This window comes from Anser cygnoides, chromosome 5 (assembly GCF_040182565.1).
Source record: "Anser cygnoides isolate HZ-2024a breed goose chromosome 5, Taihu_goose_T2T_genome, whole genome shotgun sequence".
Classification (NCBI taxonomy): domain Eukaryota; kingdom Metazoa; phylum Chordata; class Aves; order Anseriformes; family Anatidae; genus Anser; species Anser cygnoides.
In genome coordinates, this window is record NC_089877.1 from 4,256,478 (window position 1) to 4,277,810 (window position 21,333).

A 21,333-nucleotide genomic window follows, 5' to 3' on the forward strand; every position below is an offset into this window, starting at 1 on the left:
ATCATATTGCATGTAGTAAGTGTGTGTACCTATGTGAAAATAGTAAAATAAGCCATAGCTTCTGGAAGTCACGTATGTCAAATTCAGAATATTTAATAAAAGACACAGGCTTTGCATCTGTTACTGAGGAGGCTGTACACAAGTATATACACTGGCATACACTAATGCAAACTTCGGTACTGGCCACTAGATTCAGAATGGCTTCCACTGCTAATGGCTCAAAAATAATAAATACTGACAGCTGACTTCTATTGACTTTGTGATTTCTATCACAAAGATAAGAAACGTACTCAGAATTCAGAATTGTGCAACTGCTTCAGTGCAAAGCTTCAGACGTTGACAGGTTGGTTTTTTTTTTCCACACTACGGACAAACTATATTCTTCTAGCACCTAAGCTTATAAACAGGATAGGAATGAAAAGGAACTAAGTGAACCTAACGCTTATATGAAGAGACCAAAGTGAGCTGGCAAAAAGTAATATTGGGAAGAGCAGACAATGAAATATTTATATGAATGTCACTCATTAGCTCAGGTTTAGCATTGTACTTTTAGAGCTATCCTTTAGCTGGATAAAACACAGCAGCCTGGAGTCTTTCATTTCAGATTTTACATGTGTGCTCTATCCTGTCCTTACTCAGAATACAAAATAGGTACTTTCATCACTGAGGCCTTAAATAGTTTGGAAATCGGCTACTCAGGATACTAATTCAGTTCTCTTCTGTCCTACTGGAGCAGGACTACAGCTGTTCAATTTCATCAGGAGGACTTTCTGCCAGCTGGAAGAGTTGTGTTGGCTCTGGGGGCTCTTCTGTAGAATTAATTGCTTACAACAATTTAACAAATTCAGATTAATGCTTAACAGATTCAGCTAAATGTATTTTCAATCTAATGTGTACATGCTTTAATCTACTGCTAATTTGCATAACACTTAGTAGCCAAATGGTGTTAACTCACTTTCATATCCTGACCTGAACTCCACTCACAATTCTTCCTTTTCCACAAATCCTCAACATGGTTCAATTCACTGGTTTTCAATGCAAGATCACTATGAGTCTCACTCCTTCTCCTTCCTGAGCTCAAATACATGGCTAATGGCTGCATCCACTGAAAATACTGCTTACATTTCTACAGCTTTAATATTACAAGTTGCTGTCTTTCTTGCTTTTAACTAAAAAAAACAAACAAACAAAACCACGACATTGAGAATGTTATGATACTTGTGATGATAATGTTCCAAAAGAGATTTAAAAACTAACAAGGTTTAAGATTCTACTGCTTGCTGGAAACAGATGAATTTTAACAATGTCCTTTTCTGATATTATAACCTTGTCTGTGCCAAGTGATTACATTACTGCACCAACCATTTAGAAGATGTAGCCTTTGATTTAGTTGTCAAGTGTATACTACTAAATACACTAGAGTATTTTAAGTGCCATGATCGCATTCACATAATTCAGGCCTAGTCATTACTGTAAACACTTTCAGAAAGCAAGAAGCATTTTCCTAGAGTATTAAAATAACCCTGGCCATATATTCAGTACTAATCAAATACCCAATTTTTAATTTACACACAAAACACTATAGGCATAATTTGTTTATTGTACTGTGAGCATCAGTATATATTAGAGGCAAAGAAAATATGATGTCCAGGACAAAGAAAAAAAAATTTAAGGTTTTGCTCAGTATCAATCATGGAGAACCTATAAATTATCTGCTGGAATGCTTTCAGCTCAAAAGCTTGGCTTCTACAATTACAGAACACTGAAGAATATACGATGTTCTGGATCCCAAAAGCCACATACCTAAACTTAAATTGTGAAAGACCTGAAAAGACATTATGTAAAATTTATAAACTTGTTTTCTTCTGAGACAGATTGATCTTATCTCCAAGACTCAGAGCCATTCCCTGTAAGGAAAAAGAAAGAAATTTATGACATGAAATTTATTTATTATCATTTAAAAAAAACCATCACTTTATCTATATTAAAGTGAAGTTCCATATACAGAAACCTATGAAGCTAGTGGCATGAGAAACAAAGTATTTCTAACTGTCCACTTTTTTACATAAATTCTAGTGCACACCTTCTTACCACTAGGTAAAGGCCAGACCTACGTATATTATTGAAGCAATGAAACTTTAATGAGCTAGAAGCTACTAAACTTGCCTTCAATATAAGATGCAGAAAAATAAAGAATTTTAAACCTTTTGACCTTCTACCTATTGGAAGTACACTCCCACTGGAGAAATTCCACTGTTAGTCCAATTACTCAAATTCAGCGTTTGGAAGTCTCAGTGCTGATAGTAGCATCCAATACATCAAGGCTACAGAAAATAATTTCACCACAGAACCATGCTGCATGGAAACTGAAGAAGGGTCAAAAGAAATTACCCAAGTAAATCCACCTAATCAACAGCAAAATGATCTCAAGATAAGATCAAGCTGGCATATGTAACTGAGTGCAGTCTTATGTAAAAACGTCACTGTAAGCATATCAAAAACATGAAACTACTCCAAAAACTTTACAATGACATCACAAACTAAAAGGTTTCTTTGTGAAAACTGAGACTGCCCTTTATTGTATGCTGTGTAAAATAACTTTTATTAGTAAAGTAGCTGTTTCATTATTAAAGTTCTAAATCTTGTACTTTTTAGTCAGAAGGCAGAAGCTCTAAAATTCAAAGCAGACTCATAGATGTACCTTTAAAAAGCAATTCTACTAAAGACTGTTTTTTGTTTGTTTGTTTGTAAAAAAAAGAACCAGTGAATAGCAATTACATGCATAAAATTTCCTTTGAATGGGAAACCGAAATGTCTAGTTCAGTAGGAAAAGATCGTGAAAGCTTAGGGAGCAATTGATCTTTATTTAAATGCAAATGCAATACAACATCCTATTTGCAGTGCTATGGGTAAAGATTAAGAAATCTTGGGTCCAAAGACCTGTTTTATGGTAATGCAGTCAGAGAGAAGATGTTTTACATTATAAATACACCTAATTAGAAAGACATTTTTCCCCCTCACAAAATATGTGTAAGATAGTTTAAAAACTAAAGTTCATGTATTCATCTAATCCAAATCTTTTCCCAGTTACCTAAGTACTAGAAATTGACCAACAGCCCCAGAAGTTGCAAGGTTTTAAGAGTGTTCAGTACATTTTCTCAAAAATGACAAGAAGAAACAGTGCTCATTACCTGACTCTTTGCACGGATTCGTATGTGACCAGTGACAGGGGCATCTGGTCCAAGATGAATTGGCTTTTCAATGCTGACGTTTGCAAGTGCATCTTCTCCAAATATGGAACGCGCATAAAGATTGGCTGCCATAAAGCCACAATAACCAGAAAGTGCCTACAGAAAGCACATTTGAACTCTTCAGAAAGACCAAAATCCTTTAAACAGGTTCTCATTCACTGTAGGTACAGCTAGACAGGTATCAGTATTTAACATTTAAACTTCTGCTTTCACATACAGCTTTTTGTGAAACGTGCGAATCATGCAGTGGAAAACAGTGGTGGTCTTTTTGTAAAATTAATATTGAAAGATATGCAATCTATATTACTTCTTAAAACAAGGTAGGATAACATTTTATGGTATTAGGTAATGAACAGCAAAAATGGTAAAAATAGCAAGTAGGTAGTATACCTATTTTAGCTACTATATATGTATTTGCTAATATCTGGTATACATACACAAACAAACAGCTACTGTACATATTTTGTTTTATGGCAAAAAGGCTATATTATGAAAAGAAAGGTTAGCTTTGAGAGAGAAGGAAAGAACTTTGAACTACTGAAAAAAGCTGTATGAAGACAGACGGTTCATCAAATCTATACATTCTGATTTTCTTCTAACTTAACAAGAAACAGTTAAAGTGATAAAGTGACACCATTTTTATAACAATTTCTTCTTACTCATTTCAGGGCATTAAGAACTTTGATGCATATATATTATTTTGTATTTTACACAGGCATTTCTAGTAATATGTGTAACAGATGCTAAACAAATTAAAGAAAAAAGCAAATGCACAAAAAAGGGTGTCACAAAAAGTCTCCAAGCAAATAACTCACCTTCTCTGGAGTAAGGCATTTCATATTGGTTGACTTCAGTATGTGCTGTAAGTATTCATTTAGATCGATGATATTTGTATTCACAGTAACCTTCACAAAGAGGAAAAGAAAAAAGGGCAATTACTTTAATCAGCAGCTCAGGCATTCCTGAAACTACCCCTTCCTCAGTTCTCTATAAAAGAGATTGCCACTACATTTCTCCTCGGGGAATACCACATTCAGAGAGCTGGCTGGATATCCCATCATGTGGTAGAATCATACCAAATCTTCATGTCCTGCCATCCACTCATTAAGGGGTGGAAACTACATTTTATTATTGCAGCTTCTAAAACATATTAGGTAAATATGATACTCTATTGAACACATAGATTCTCTACAGCAAATTGTATGCTTTTTGTCTGAATACAGTTTACATATTGCCAGAAGAAAAAGTGGTATCTAGACCAAAAGCTTGCTTTTAACCAATTATAAAATTACTTTCATCTTTCCCTTCTAGCAACAAAACTCCCTGGGCTGCCTTGACTTTCTCATACCAAATATTGTGGGTGTTGTTTAAATTGCCTTTTAAAATCTATTTTAGAATTTGTTTCCAAATTGCTAAGGCTTCAGGTATCATTGGTTAAAATTTATTCACAAGTTGCCTTTCAGGCACTTACTTCCAGGCTCAAGTGAATACATGTGAAGATACATGTAGCAAACAAGGCTGTATAGTTTGTGTAAAACATCTCATTCTGTTTTAACATTTCTAGTCTATTGTCAAATTATATTGCTCTGTCATATGAGATTATTTCCTTTAAATCCTTATAAAAATGTCCTGAACTAACAGTGTGGACACCCCCTAGTACTAAGTGTACCCAGAATTTTGTGTGTATGCAGGTACTCTGTGTATCATCCATAACTACTCTGGATGTTACTGCCGTATTGCAAAGTAATAAAGTTATTCTGCTTGGAAGCCATGGAAAATCCTGAAGCGCAGCACATCATTTCAAGAAAGAGGACAGCGTAATTTAAAACTGGAGGGGCTCAGCAGTATGAATAAGTCTGCAGTCTCAGCAAAAAATTATATGCTTCGCTATTTCACCTTTCAACTGAAACACACAGCAATCACCCAGCAATTGACACTGTACATACAGGAGGTAAGGCTCAAAACACATACTTCTTTTGTAAGAAAAAAAAAGATACTACATCACTAAACTTGTGAAACATTAGATAGCAAAAAAAGAATGCGTTATTTGGGGCCAACATCCAATGCATTTTATCAACTATATAGATTCTTTAAGAAAAACAGACGCTTTTTATGTTTGGAGATAACCAGCGGCACTTACACAGACATGTAGACAATGAATACAGCCAGAGCTATCTAGTGATAAACACAATATAGGAAAAAATCACTTGTATTACAGAAACATCTGAATGAGGTTTATATCACATGAGATAAAGAGCCAATATAGAACAAGAAACAGAATGCTAACTTATCCAGAAGAACCCAAAATAGCGTACAAAAAGTAAAACTAACTTTGTTTTCCCACTCAAATTCTGCCCACATCTGTCTGAACTCCGCATCTGTACAGGAAGCTGGCTGGATGTAATCCATGATGTCAATGTGAATATCACTGAGAACCACGCAGTTTCTGTCACTGGCAGCTCCAGAGACATCATACACTGGAATATAAAAGAAAACGCATTAACGTTTTAAAAAGCGAGTCTGCAATAGATTAGAGTACCCAATTACCATCTGCCAGCTAACAACAGTCAACACTTGCTCAGCTCAGTGCTGATCTCTACCCTTCTCGGGTGCTTTACCCAAGCTGCCACAGAACTTTGAGTTAAGTGCATCAGCCTTTCAGGCAAGGCTGCCTAGCTCACTTTCAATTCAGAGACTTGGGTTCAAGTACCATGCTGACCATCATTCTAAAGGCAGCATGCCCCGCCATGAGTTTACATAAAAGCGATAAAAATTTAAAAAACAAAAAAATCATCACAAAATACTCATACAAAGCAGACCATTTAATTTGCTTTTCCAGTATGAAGCGTTTTATGCATTTATTTTGGAGCTCATCGAGCAGTTAAGGAATGTTGCATGTTAATCTTGCACATACATTAATTGTTTACTTACCAATATTACCAAAAATGATTCCATTCTCTGTTGAAGCAACTTTGACATTAGCTTTAATGTTTGCAAAGTCATGTGGAGCAAGAGTCAAAGGAGACGGTTTTTCCACAAGTTTTAAGTCACCTGTTTAAAGAAATTGGGAGGTGGGGGGTCAGGAAACGTCACCAGTACACAAAAGGTTAGCTTTTGGAACAACATTTTTATTTTCTTGGGATTCAACAATAAAGCCTACAGAGCTGCACTAAATCCCATAAAGGCACTACTTTGTATTTTTGTTGTTGTTTTGTTCATTTCTACAGTTTCCTACCCAGAAGACAAAATAATTTATATTCCATTAAGACCTCTCAGTTAAAATATTAGCGTACTCACTCCAAATCCACTGAAAACAAATGAAAACACTGACCTAAATGGTCTTTGGATTGAGTCTGATAATAGTTTTTAAACAAAGAGCAAACTTAATTCTACCCTGTGCTCTAACCACCACCAACATCAAAATACCTAACCCTACCATCGAGTGCCTCAAAACCAAAGTTCAATGTTCGGTATTGCATGGGCTAAGCTATCTACGAACAGGTCAAAGTATCCTTTATTCTGATTGTAACTGTTGCCAGGAAACAGTGAGAGCTGTACTTTTCCTAGTCCATTAGCAACAAATTGGAAGAGACTCTTTAGTTCTTTCAGTACAACTTGAGAACACAGCATGAACGGCAGCAGGTCTACAGGTGCAAGAGTGATCCATCACATTAGCGGTTGTTCAGTTTGTTGTTTTTTTTCAAATTATCTGAAGACATCAACTATTAGCTACAGAATTCCCCTTTAGTGAGTTGATAAATAGAACAATACACAGAAACCTATTAAGTAACATATTTTTATCTCTATCATTAGTCTCATCAAATGACTTAAAAACATGAGGAAGCTGATGTCCCTCAGTCATATTTACATCAGCTAAGAGTATGTAACATGTTCTCCAAGTCTACTATACACATATTTCAACTCCGGACTAACAAAACAGAAGATAACTAATAGGAAATTGGCTACTCTTCTTGGATTATCTGCTCCAGTCCCAAACCCAAAAGCTTCTGAAGCCTCCGTGTTGTTCAAACATGCCACCAGTACAGCTGTTAGTACAGGGAATAGTTTCAGCTGAGTACACACCGTATTCAAGTACTTCTGGATGAGTGCAAGAATCACCCAGGGCAGATTGCTTTTAGTACCTCACATTTGCTCCATACCAATTTGGATTTTGTCATCTTGCTCTACAGTAAAAGTACAATGAGGAATAAGTACATCGAAAACTTTCTACATATCAGGAAAAAGGGAAAATAGAATGCTTTTTCCAGGAGAAAACACACGACAGTTCAAAATCTCATTACTGTGTATAAAATCCAATGCTATCTCAGTGCCAGTAGATACAACTATTCCAGCATTTGGAAGCAAAAAATATTTGTAAGGGAATTCAAAAAAAAACTTTCAAAACGGCAACTAGCAAGGATAAATTTTTAAGTATTTAGAAGTGTTTAAGTACCTACTTACAACGGGGTGTCAATACCCAGCACCTCACTGTTGCCAAACAGTTGCTTTGCTTCCACCAGTACTCCTTACCTAGTGTGGCGAGCTCTAGCGTGCAGTTCTGCAGAGTATCACTGGTCTGGTTTACCACAAGCACATCCAAAACAATGTCGTACTGATTGACGTGCACATATGCTTCTGCATAAACAGGGTCTGAGAAACCTGTCAGCTGAGTAACCTGCAAAGGAAAAGAATTTAAGGTATTTTTCTCATAAACCATTTCAAAACAAGAAATCACGACAAACAATGCCAAAATAATAAATTCCAAGTGAATCTGTTGTTTTTTAGCATGAGCCTCCAAAACAAATAGAACAGGTGTGCAAAGAGGTTTCAACTTCACAGAACTATCTTTCTAGAAAGAAAATAGACAAAATAACTGCTTCAGCTGAACATCACGAATTTAGTCTAGAAAATATATAGAAGTAACATTCTGGAAAACAAAATTCATATTTCTTGCATAAGCCTTCCAAAATAAACCAAATCAAATGACTTATAGCTAAATCACAGCAACTTTCCATGTTATTCATACAAATGGATTTTTAATTCCATCCTTCCTCACCTGTCCCTTTGTGTACACGCTACAATTTGTAAAACCTTTCCAGATGAAATGTGTTCTGAACTGAATTCACAAAATCATAACATGCTATATTATTCTTAAAAAGATCAGAAGGAAAAAGAGACAGTGACTTCAAAACAAAAGGTAACTTTAAACAGTAAGAAGAATTCATCCAAACTGTAAGAATAAAAGCCTGTTTTCCTAACTAATGAATGAATGAATACATTTCCTCTCTTTGGACCTTCACTGTAAGTCCTAGCAACCAGCAGCTAAAAAAGAAACAGTGAAACAAGATGCACTACACTTGGCAGTAGGATACAGCAGATAAGTAAAGGGGTTCTTAACCACTTGCGACATCCCAGCTCTCCTCTTGGTGAACTTTGCTGGGACAAGAGCAGCAAACAATTTCAATGTCTTCTCTGGATACCACCAGCTTAGTGCTCTGAGTCTCAGTATCATTCTTTTCTCAGGAAAAAAAGGGAATAACTAACCACAAGAAGGGTTTTTTTCCTCTCCTTTCTCCTCCTCATCCTAATCAACAAACACATAGGTCTTTCTGAGCATAGCCTGGTTCATTAGTTCCAGCCTGCATCTCCCATAATTGATCCTGCACATGAGCAGCACAAAGGGAATATAATTAACGCTAACTTTTAGATTACCTTATTAAGTTTGGATGCAAGAGGATCAGCAGCCTCCTTCCTCTGTGTGTTTCCCATTGCTGCAAGAAGGCTGAGCTGAAACTGGTCTTCTTTTGAGCTCATTTCATTTTTAGCAGTAAGCTGCATGAAGGAAATTGGATCATCCGGCTGAACTGTCACATTTCTCTTCTCTGATTCTTTCTGCAAAAAGACAAATATTCACAATTTCATAATTAGTTACGAAACTTAGCGCAAAAAACAGTCAAATAATGACTGAATTGAACATAGTCAAATGGTGACATTTCTGGGACCTGGTTGGATGTGAACATCAGTAAAAAATGATTTTATGATTACATATTTATAATATCTCACCTTCTGGGAAAGTTTCTCTTCTTCTAGCTTGGCTGACAGCATATGAGAGAGGGACTGTCTGCATTCTTTGTTGAAAATATCATTCATAAGTGGAGAACATTCTGACAAAACTTTCAGACACAAGGAAATACGATCTACATCATCATCTGTAATTGGCTTCTTGGGAAGAGAAGACTTTCCCAAATGGAGAATAGTGGCCATGAGCAACATAGCTTCAGCAATAAAGGACTGAGAGGGAAGACAAAGGAAATAGAATGGAAAGTGGTTATTGCATTTTTACACAGCTTTATAGAAATGGTTATTTCTGACTTATTTCGTAAACAGGTGCAAATTAAGCTCGTGAAAATCTATGGAAAAAAAATTTTTTGTACTTGTTGTCTAGAAACAGAAGTACCATGACCTAAGAAATCATCTAGGCAGAGGGTCTGGAAAGCAGTAGACCCTATCTGGAACCCAAATTATTGTTACTATACAATCCTGTAATTGGCATATCACTTGGGACTTAACCCATTTCACATCTGCTTAAAACCCCACCAAACACCAACAAAAAGCAGACCAAACAAACAAAAAAGCCCCAACCAGCTCTCCTTTGCAACTACAGAGAAAGCACAGATATGACTTACATTTTGTTTCTTCTTTTCCTGAACTAGTGACACATATCGTAAAGCAATCTTAGTTAAAGTTGTAGCTAGAGAAGCTGCAACAAAGAAATCGCCATCAAGCAGGAATCCTCGTAATGGAGGTCTGCAAAGACAGATAGTTATCAGAAAACTAGGTTTGGAAGATACTTTTTAAAATACTTATCTTCATACATTAGTGTCCATACTGTACAGAAAACAAGCTTGAAAGGTCTGAATTTTTTTTCCCCCTCAAAGTATTTTTTCCGGATAGAGGCATATACAAGCCACGTAGCCAATTCCACACAAAATACAGAGTGAAAGACGTAATGGATAATCTCTACCCTGAATGTTTCATCATAGCACTGAGGTGATCATGAGCACTCAAGACAAAGTAGCCCATCTGCAGTAATTAAGAAAATATAGCAATTGTTTTATCAATGAAATGAAATATAGCAGAGGTTAAATAATGAAAGATGGTATTACGAAAAAAAAGAAACAGTTTTTACTCTAAAGGCAACACCTCTGCATCCAAATAAAACTGTAATGGAACTTCATGTACACATTATAAAGAATTATATAGGATTCAAGATACCATAACTAACAAGGTCCTTTTTGATATGCAGTAAGTTTTGATTGCAAATCTTCAGCAATTGTGCAACTTCTTGCCAGATATCATCTATTTGAGATAATACCTTAAAAACAGGAAATCACCTCAACCACTAAACTCTACATGAGAGAGAATACCACTTAAAAAACAAAACAAAACTGAGCACTCCTAGTCTAGTATGACATCTTAAATACCTGTCTTCTTCTTTTTTGGCGGGTCGGGAACTACTTAGAGCACTCTGTGTTGCATAAGTACCCATCTCTGTCACCAATTTTTGAGCTGGACCGACAGACACTTCTTCTTCAGGTTTTAGCTCACCAGCTTCTTTCTTGATTTCAGATTCTACAATTGGGATCTAAACACAAATAGGTAAATGTTGAAAAATATACAGAAGCCTTCTGCCCATGCATAAAGCTCATGACATTGCATACAATGCCTTAGATCCCCCTCAGAACTCGCCAGACTCTGCAGTTTCTTGTGCACACACCATTATATCACAAGTGCTCAAAACCCTGTTCCATCTTAACTGATTTTTTAGCACACTGCATATAGTAAGATAAACCACAAAAAGCTAGTATAATAAAACAAACACACCTCTCCAAGAGATCTGCGAACTTCTGTCATTACACTCTGTATATCTTCCTTTGTGCTGCAGTACTCTCCAAGGATCCATAAAGCTCCTCGATAAATCCTAAGACAAGAACAGGAATTTAGTCATGCTTCAACAATAAACTTGCATCAAGAGAAGCCATTTATAGCCAGGTGGCCATGACAAGGCCAGCCTTGACAAATTCAAAAGGATGCGATTGACAGAAATCAAGTTTGATGAATAACTTTCATCCTTAATAAAATAATAAATAAGTATAGCAAATAAGATTTCTTCTCAGCTTCTAGCTTATTCTGTACGTGTTAAGGTTGATATTCCTAAAATTAAATATCATTATGATCAAAAATAACTCTATTGCACATTAATAAAGTCAGCTGTAATTTCTCCAATTACCTAAGACAAACTAACTTCTCATACAGGACAAAATTAAAAAACAAGTAGTATGAGTGAAGATTAAGGAAAGAGTAGCAATGTTACAGTTTGTTTTTTTTTTTTTTCCTTTCCCTTCACTTAACGACATAATGATGGAGCAAAGAATTAAAAGTATCCCATGTATTGGAAGAATGGCAAAGCAGTGCATGATCGGGATAATTTTTCTGTGTAAGACTGAACCTTTGTACATCCATTACAATGCCAAGTTTTTAGTGCCCTGCAAGATACTAAAGATGCTTTGCAGATTCATGTTTCAGATTTTTTTCTGACAAATATTTCCAGTTTCCTGTATGTGCAAAATCCTGCTGCAACATTCCCTTATTAACTCTATTTCAACAAATAAATCACTTTAGTGTTGGCCTTCAACAATACTATCCACTAACAAATACGATTAACAGTTACATCGTAGAAACAAAACCTGAAGTGCTTTTCTTCATTCAATGCAACAGTCACCCAATCTATCTTATGTATAAATAGGCAAGAGGGAAACTATGTCTCTAAAAGTCATCTACCCCCTGCATCTTTTGTGCACGCGGGCTGCAAGGCTGGCGGAACAGAATTAATGACAGTACACATTCAATGCAAGAGAGGCACATGGTGCTCCAGTTTTGGTTTAGTATCCTATTTGTGACTCACTTGACAGATTTAATTGCGTGAAACACTTCAAGCATCTTCTCAACAATAAGAGGTCTGAGGTTATCAAATCGCTGGATCGCTTCCCGCACAAATTCCAGCACATCAGCAGCTGCTGCTTCATTGTTATCACTAAGGAACTCCATCAGCTAGCACAACAGAGTAAATATGAGCACAAAGAACAACAGTTATGTTTGCACAATTGTACTTCTACATTCAGATGCATATACATCTCTTATTTAATAAAGCTGAAGTCAAACAACCTTAAGTACATTTCAATCAGTTATCATAATCCACAAATTATTTTTGTTATTATAGAGATTATTGCACTTTTTAGTAAAGGTACTTTTCAGCTCACATTCTTCAAGGACATTTAAAAATAGAAGTCTAAGATGACAGTAACTACAGCATCAAAAGCTCCACATTTCTTTAGTGATTAAAAATAGCATTGTTTATTGAAGCCCACTACTAGAAACACCTCAGCTTCACTTATTCTTTTGTGCAGGTGGTTAGCAAGTATTTTGACACAGCTAGAACATAATTAAATGACAATATAATTAAATGTTTCCATACCACTGGAATAACATTCGCAGCCATGTCTGGAAACCGAACACTACAGGAATGCAAAGTCCGAACAAGCAGCTGTCTGTATTTGTCGGTATCTTCATGCTCTGTCACATTATTAGTCTTAATGACTTCTTTCTTCAGAACAATCACAAGCTGCAGAAAAGATCAAATGAAATTGAAGAGAGCCATGTATTTTTTCAAAGAATGAAAATTAATGTAATGAAACACGAGTCTACATATTTTACCTCCTCCACATTTCTTGAAGAGACAAGATCCAGAGCTAGCTGAAGGGTTTTTTTGCGCACTTCCAGATCTGGGGTACTCAACACTCTGAGGATGTCCATAACTAGATCCTAAACAATAGAAATAATAACAGCTTTATTACTTTCAAATGACTTCCTTCTCAGGCAGTTCTAATTTTTAGTCCTTAATGATTTTCAAGGACATTGTGGAAACAGAATATAAAATACACTGACAAACAAGCAACGTACTAGGGATTAGGAATCTCACAGCGTTCATTTAATGTATTTTAACATTTACCAGGCAAGCTACATAACTAAGTTAGGCAGCATTTACCATTGTTATTTCTTATGCAAGCAATAAAAGCAGTGAGCCTACACATAAAAGGCCACTCATTTAATTTCAAGAGTTATATCAACTGAAGGTTTAAATTTCAGAAGTACATTTTTCACTACGGTATCTTAAAATTTTTAGGGAAGGAAAATCCTTTAAATAAGCTTGCAGGAAAAGAGAGCTTACATACCTGTAACACTCGTTCATGGGAGGGATGCTCCTTTAATTCAACCAACCGATCCAAAACAATCAGTTTCACGTTATTATCACTTTCTTTAATGATCAAATCTATGTAGCACTGGGCAGCTGCCTGAAATTAAAAGGATCAAAACCATTTTTTAAGTAACGAAGAGGAGAAACAAGCACATTTCTGTGAGAAGTTCAGGAAAAGACAGCTTCTACTTTATTATTAAAGCAACTACTCAATGAGTTGGCACAGAAATGAACCTGAGAAGTTTTCAAGCTTTCTGGTGAACTGTAAAGATGATTCCACCAGGTTGTTACAACCACCATACAGGAAGACTAACAGTGGCAGCAGCTTATAATACATGGACTTGGTCTCAAATTCAAGCAAAACCACAAAAAAAAAAAATTTCTTTGCATGCGCTAGGTCAGTTTTTAAGTATACAATAGGACATGAAAATTAATTTAAAACAGATGCCAGGATTAGCATATCTAGATAAGGCTTCAATGACACCTTCTACATACAATATTCGTACTCAACAAAAATGACTACACTAAAGCAAGAACGTAAGTATTAATACACTTTCTGACCTTTTGAAGCTATTTAAAATGTTTTTACTCTTAATCTAGATTACAATGTTCTGTTTTTGAACGTTCAATACAAGTTTAGAATTTCTGTGTGTTCTTAATCAGCTGTACAAAGATAAATATATAAACACAAAGTCAAGCAGTAATCATTGTAAATCTTCAATACTTTGCATTTCCACCCTGGTCTAGAAAGAATAATATTTATGTGTAAAGAAAGTAATTCTATGTCTGCAAATCTTCAGCATTTGTCTACTTTGCTAAGTATGCCAAGAAGATTGCAGGCTGGTAGCAACTACTGGAATAGTTTGCACAATATTCAAGCTTGTCCACTACCAAGTGAAGTGAAGTCCACTAGTCACAGGTCTGCAAAACGCAGTCTCAGTATTTAAAGGAGGGGGGTGGGGGCGACACATGTCATGAAACAGACCAACTTTTAAGAGATATTTTGAGACAGTTTCAAATGTGAAGTGTCAAACACTCTATTTCACTGAAGCCTTCAGTCTTTAGATGTACAACGTACAGCATAGAGTATTATAGTACACTAGAAGCTACTGAAATGTCTGAAAACACCAAATTATACCTTGATTGCTGTTGGTGCACTGGAGAGTGTAACCAGTGTTCCTGCAGCTTCATATTTCACAGCAGGACTCGATGACTGCAGTAAGTTGTAGATGCAGCGAATAAACCGAGCTCTTTCTGATGGATTTGCATGACACACCTAGATTCAAAGAACAATGCATCATTGGCATATAAAGAAAAAAGAACAGCAACCATATAGTTAGTAGAATAGCAACTATCTTACTACAGGGAGAAAATTAAGCAAAAGTTGACAAACTTTTCTGGGGATAAGAATAGATTTTTCCAACTGTGAATTAGCTTTACAAAAGCTAATAAAAAGCTTTTATTGACAACTCTATGCAATGCTACAAGGTCTTGACACGGACTACGGGCTAGCTAAAATGCCTTTTGGAACTGTGTTCTATCCCTTCCATAAGGCAGTCTAACATAATCTAAAACACGCATCTATTTTTCAGTGTGCCACAATACATTTTCCTTTTACCTTATAAATTAGTTCAACAATAACCAACTGTAGTATGTCACCAAATGTCTGGACTTGGTCAATACAGGTACTCAAATAATCCAATGCTCGATCCTAAACAAATACAAGAAATTATTCTAAATTATTCTGAGTTCTCAGCTACATTTCAAAGAAAAATGCATTTTAAAAATTGGAACAGAACCACATATATTCAACCCTTCAACTTAAAGTTTAAAAAAAAATTATGAAAAAGCATTATACCTAAAGAGCAAATTAATCCATTTTGTATATATAGATGGCAAAAAGAAGAGACAAGACTAATGGCAGTCAGGCACAAAATTCAATTGTCAAAAAATAAACCAAAACACTGAACAGAAACTGTCATCTCTTTCTCATATGACTGCAAAAGCTATCTACAGAAGTAGATAATGGAGTACTTCTCAGTCTAGTTAGGCTTATTTGGCAAAACTAATTACAGTTTTCAGCAGCAACGTATGCCTTCTTCAAATACAGCAACTCTCCTTTTAAACAAAGGAAGCACTAGCAATCTGCTTTAATTTATTTGCAGTTAGATATACTCCACAAATGGTGTAACACTGCCACATATCGTTGTGCTATTGTTTGTTTTTAATGAATTTAAATAGTTTACACTTCCAACAAACTACTGGCTAGTTACCTGCAAGATTTTCAACTATTTAAACCAAATGAGTTTGAGGGCAGGTATCCTTACCTGATCTGCATGAATTAGCATCATAAATGCATTTCTTTTGCAGCTTGCATCCTTCTCATTCACCAGGAAATCATGGATCAGTTCAGGAGCATCAGGTATAAGATGTTCAAAATTTCTTTGAAAAAAACATAATTAAAAGAACTACTGGTGAGAGGTAAAACATAAAGCTTAACTGCATATCCTAAAGACAAGAGGTTACAAAATTGAAAAAGAATGAAACAGTGATACATAGCTTTTGTGTAATTATTTGAAACTAAAGAGACTCAGCATAAAAAAATTACTTGCTATCATGACAGCTAAAACAGTAACAGAAAAATGATTTCAATTTAATAGTAACATTTAGTCACGCGGTTTAGGTGAAAAAAACCCTGCAATAATGCTTAGTATGTAACTGCAGTACATAAAGAATGTCTCACTTCAAATAAGTTTATACATATATAGTCCTGTAAAGATTCTTCTGTATTCATAACTGTGAACAATGATTACTATTAATGAAGTTTAGATAACTAAGAAAGGTATTTATTTATTTGCCCATACAAATTAACCTGCAATATAAGGGTCTTAGTCACACTTCAGATGGCAACAGCAGAACATTTCACTTTTCCACAGAATGACTTTACAGGAGGAAAAAGCAAACAAACAAACATAAAAAAAAATGTATCAATCTTCTCGTTCTCCTCCTCCCCGTTCCCCCTCCCGCACCAAACTAACAGCCGTTGATACATGCTTATGAGGTTTCCAAAGCTGTCCTGATCACCAGTGCTAGCCTTGGTCTTCCTTATCTACAACGTGAAAGAGTTTCTGGCATTTACCTATAAATCGTGTAAATTGCAAGAACTGCGTTTCTGCGCACATAGCTGTGACGATGTTCTAGGCACGCACGAATGGCTGGCATCAAAGGTTCCAACAATTCTGCTTCTTTCAGCTTACAAAGAAAACGGAGTGTAGAGCCTCGGATAAACTCATTTGGGTGCTGAAGATCCTAAAATCAACAAGCAGCATATTTGAAATACCAGGCTTTGCATCCTAACTGTTAAGCTCAGATGAAGCTCTCCGGAGAAACTTCATTGTGACCTTTCGATACTTAAAGGGGTCTTACAAAAAGATGGAGAGGGACTCTTTATTTGGGTAGATAATGATAGGACAAAGGGGAATGGTCTTAAACTAAGAAAGGATAGATTTAGACTAGACATTAGGAGGAAATTCTTCACTGTAAGGGTGGTGAACAGGTTGCCCAGAGAAGCTGTGGATGCCCCATCCCTGGAGGTGTTCAAGGCCAGGTTGGATGGGGCCTTAGCCAACCTGACCTAGTGGATGGCATCCCTGCCTGTGGCAGGGGGGTTGGAGTTAAGTCATCTTTAAGGTCCCTTCCAGCCCGAGCCATTCTATGATTCTACGAACACGCTTGCTAGCCTTCGCCCGCACTAAGCTTTTTGATGGTTCAAGTTCCAAATGTCTTTGAGGACACCTCACTGTCTTTTTATGAAATTTACCTTCTTAAAACACTGATATGTATTTTATATGACAGAAAATCATACGCTTTATAGAAGGATGCTGCATGGGAAATAAGAAATAAAAAAAAGCAACAGGCCACCTTTCTGTATGCATCGCATACGAGGATCATTTCTTGCAGAAGCCTGCCATCTGGAGTGGTCTTTGGCACTATCTCCCAAAAGACAAGCAGCAGTTTTTTGATGGTATGATCTTGAAGAGGCAGCACAAAGCGTATAATGGTCATCAGAAGCCCAGGTAGTTTTTCACCATTCAGAATCATAATGATTACTTTCTTCAAGGCCTCTGTCTTTAACTTGACATCTCCTTTTTCTAGAGGACAGAAAATTCAAGAAAGCAAGTCATATTAATTACGTAGTTGGGAAGACTAACATATCACAGTCAGTTAACAGGCATACCAATCTTACACATCGGAAGATTCCCCTGAAGAATGCAACATAGCATCTCAATAAAATTCACACCCTTACTTCCAAAAGCATAAAGAGGAAGAAAGAGATATTTAAACAGTAAGTCTGAAGTTCAGATTTATTCTTATGATCAATATATTGGAATTAACTGAGTTCAACAGATTCTACCACTGCTTCAATGCTTTTAAACGGCATTTTAAACCAGAATACTCCAATGCACTGCTACAACTCACTATGATGTAATAATATCTAAATATCTAACATCTAAGTCCCAGGTCCATTTATGTATTACTTCACACAAAGACTGTAAGTGATTTTAAAGTTTTGCTCAGAATTAGAAGAAGAATCACATAAGATAAATACAATAAAGTTTCCCAAAACACAGCAAACAGAAGAAATTTACACGTTTTGAAAATCAACAGAACAAAATAAATGTAAATTGACTTGAGTTTATAAAATGCAAACAATATTCTAGCAAAAGTATCATGAGAGTATGCAAGGATAGAGCAGGTATGATGAAGTATCCTTCGAGTCATGGCCCATTACTTGCCTAGGTCATTTTTTAAGCTGATTTCAGAAGGTGGTTCTGAATCCATCGGGACATTGATTAACGTGTAACACACGTTCTCTGCAGCAGTCATGGTTCTTCGTTACAAATGTTTTCTCAGTGGAAGAATTATTTTGACACAAATATCAGACAACCTAAAATCCAAGCAAATAAAGACATCCCAAAGTTAACAGATTTTACTAACAAACAACACAAAAACATTTTTTGCAACTGACTTAATGATTTGAAGAGACTGTTGTCGGATTTCTTGAGAAGTCACCTTCAAAAGACTTCCCAACTTTCTGTTATACTAAAACACTCCACAATCGGGAGTGTGAAGTTTCTCAAAGAGAACAAAACAAAAAAACAGAAATGAAAGGAATTTCTCCAATACTTGGAGCACGGTTAAAGGCAACTGACACAGACGTCCAACTGCGACTGAAAGGATTCAGCAGCTTTTCCCTCGTTTGCTCATCCCTCTGATCCTGGCTGCATTCCCACTACCTTTCTCGCACTCCTGTGCCACTCCAGGTGAACTGACCCAAGTTACAAAGGCAGCCAAAAAAAAAAAAATCTCAGAAAAAAAAAAGGGGGCGAAGGGGGAAGAAACCTTCAGCCTATGAAGAAAGCTTTGAAGATGAGCATAAGACCTAACAGAGTAGAAACTGAGGATGGGAGAAAGAAAAAGAAAGCACGATGACGAGGAAAGCAGGACTACCCTTTCACCTGCCAAGAACCATCAGACCTGCCCAACTCTACTGTTTACCAATTCCTATAGACACTAACATACTAACGAGGAAAGTTTTTTCTCCCCCCCCCCCCCTTTTTAAACAGAGGAAAAGTACTAGTGTGTTACAGTTCTATCAAAGCTGCTGTGTGTCTACCAGCTGAGATTAAAAAAAAAAAAAAAAAGAACAATTAAGTTCAATCCTCTTTTTCCTGCTTGTTTCTTCCTTGTATAATAGACTTCTAGGATCAAAACACATTTTCTATTCCATTTATAAAGTAATGGGAAAATGCTCAGGTTTGAGCTTGCCCAGTTAATGTTACGGTACCATAATAACAAGCACAGCAACTTGTTACTTCTTATTACATGTCCATTTTTGTGTTTTCTAACTGTGTGTAGAAAAAAAAAAAAAACGACTACTATATGCTTTCATTGCAATTAATTTTCTTGTAGTCTCAGACTTAAGTTTCATAAATTACAACAAGCAAGATAGCTTTTTACTCTAAAATCTGCTACACGTCATATTTTAAAACACTGCATAAAAAGCTCACGTTTAGTTTACATAACTGTTGTCACTACCAAATATCAGAGCCAATTGAACAAAGCGATCTCCACCCACGTTCATGATTCCCACAGAAGACTGAAACACCAGGCTCCCCAGCCCAGTGCTCCGTGTTCCCTGCAGATCCCTTTCCCTCTGAAGTTCAGGGATCTCCACAACATAAGGCTTTCAACGACATGACAGTTTAAGAAGTTACTGTCTAGGGACACCAGTTCCTACCCCATATCACCTCTTCAGCTGTGCTGACATAGTGTTTGAGATGCAAACTCTGTAAATCCTCCCATTTATTTTGGAGCACTGGTTAGAACTAACAACATCCAAAAGACAAACACCCGTCCCCAGTTTGGTTGCAAGCACCGCCCCACAAACACCTCTGATGAATGACAAGGGAAAGTGGGACATGGAGTTGCAGCATTTGAGTGAATAAATGAATGAGAGAAGCCGTTATGGGACCCAAAGTCCCTTTTTTTTTTCCGTCAAATGGGCACCTCAAGAACCTCAGGCTGAACAGTGAGCAGACAAGTTGTGCTATCTTGAGCTGTAGCCTCTTTCTCCACAAGAAAACAACACAAGTTCATATCACAAATAGTATTAAAAAAGCCAGTACAACCATCTTTTAAAAAGTCACTTTCTGCTACGAATCCCTTATTTTTATAGTTTAGATCCTTCAAGCTCGTTGCTGATAAGTATCTACCTACACGACTCCTGCTCACTTATAGGTAGACAACTGTTTTCTCCCCTCCTGCCACCTGTCCCCCACTCCCACACGTAACTCCTGGAGGCCTCAAAGCTCCGCAGCTGGCGCCTCCGTCTCCAGGAACTCCCCAGGGACCATAAAGCCGATCTGTGCGAAAGGCAGGCCACGTATGTTTGCTCACAGCCACCTCAGCCGCCGGAACTCCCTCAGGACAGCACGACAGGCCCCTGAAGCACGGACACGGGGCCCGCGGTTACGCTCTGACCGGAGCGGAGCAGAGGAGCTCTCTCGAACCGCGGAGCAGGACGAGGGGCAGGGCGCACCCCCAGCACCCCGACCCGCTCCTCTTCGCCGCCGGGCCCCGGCACCGCCGCCCCCGCCCCGGGGCCGCCTCGCCCCGGCTCCAGGCGGGCCGGGGGGCTCCCAGCTGCCCGAGCCGCGCGCGATGGGCGCCGCACCGGCGCCAGCGGAGGACGACAAAGGCCGGCCCCGCCTCAGGACAGCGCGGGCGCCCCGCCGCAGCCCCAACAAAGGGCTTCCTTCCCCGCGCTGCCCCCCGAGCCGGCCCCGAGCCTCGCCCCTCGCTCAGGGCCCCGTTACGCGGCGCTGCCCCGCCGCCCACCGCCGCAGGCCCGGGGAGGCCGCGGAGCCCCCGGCGCAGGCCGCGGAGGAGGAGGAGGGGAAGGGTGAGGAGAGGGGGGGCGAGCTCCGCACCCGGCTGCGGCCGCTCCGTGTGCGCGGCCCGGCCCGGAGGCGCTGCCCTGCGCTCTGCCCGCGGCGCCGCCGCTCCGCCGATGGCTGACGTGGAGCCGCGCCCTCCCGGCCACATCGATGGTACGGCGGCCCGCGGGGACACGCCGCGGCACGGCAACGCGGAACGGAACGGCCCGGGCGGCGCCGCCGCGTCACGGCCGGGAGGAGGCTCCGCACGGCGGCCCCGCCTGCCGCTCCACGGCCCCTCCTCGTTCTCCTCTCCCCCTGTCGGTCA

The 21,333-nt window shown here is 38.2% G+C and overlaps 1 protein-coding gene across 1 annotated transcript; it reads right to left on the reverse strand.

The window, feature by feature from the left end:
- Positions 1 to 1,580: 1,580 nt before the first annotated feature.
- On the reverse strand, positions 1,581 to 21,228 carry COPB1 (COPI coat complex subunit beta 1). The gene is made up of 22 exons (XM_048069933.2): positions 21,060 to 21,228; positions 18,363 to 18,514; positions 17,488 to 17,717; positions 16,706 to 16,875; positions 15,894 to 16,008; positions 15,185 to 15,277; positions 14,705 to 14,842; positions 13,544 to 13,663; positions 13,026 to 13,133; positions 12,787 to 12,933; positions 12,217 to 12,362; positions 11,136 to 11,232; positions 10,736 to 10,896; positions 9,938 to 10,058; positions 9,315 to 9,542; positions 8,964 to 9,143; positions 7,782 to 7,926; positions 6,183 to 6,302; positions 5,583 to 5,728; positions 4,067 to 4,156; positions 3,192 to 3,347; positions 1,581 to 1,907 (listed from the first exon to the last, which is right to left on the reverse strand). Exons 2-22 carry the CDS (start codon positions 18,451 to 18,453, stop codon positions 1,848 to 1,850), a joined length of 2,862 nt encoding a protein of 953 aa, XP_047925890.1. The 5' UTR covers positions 18,454 to 18,514; positions 21,060 to 21,228; the 3' UTR covers positions 1,581 to 1,847.
- Between the last annotated feature and the right edge of the window lie 105 nt (positions 21,229 to 21,333).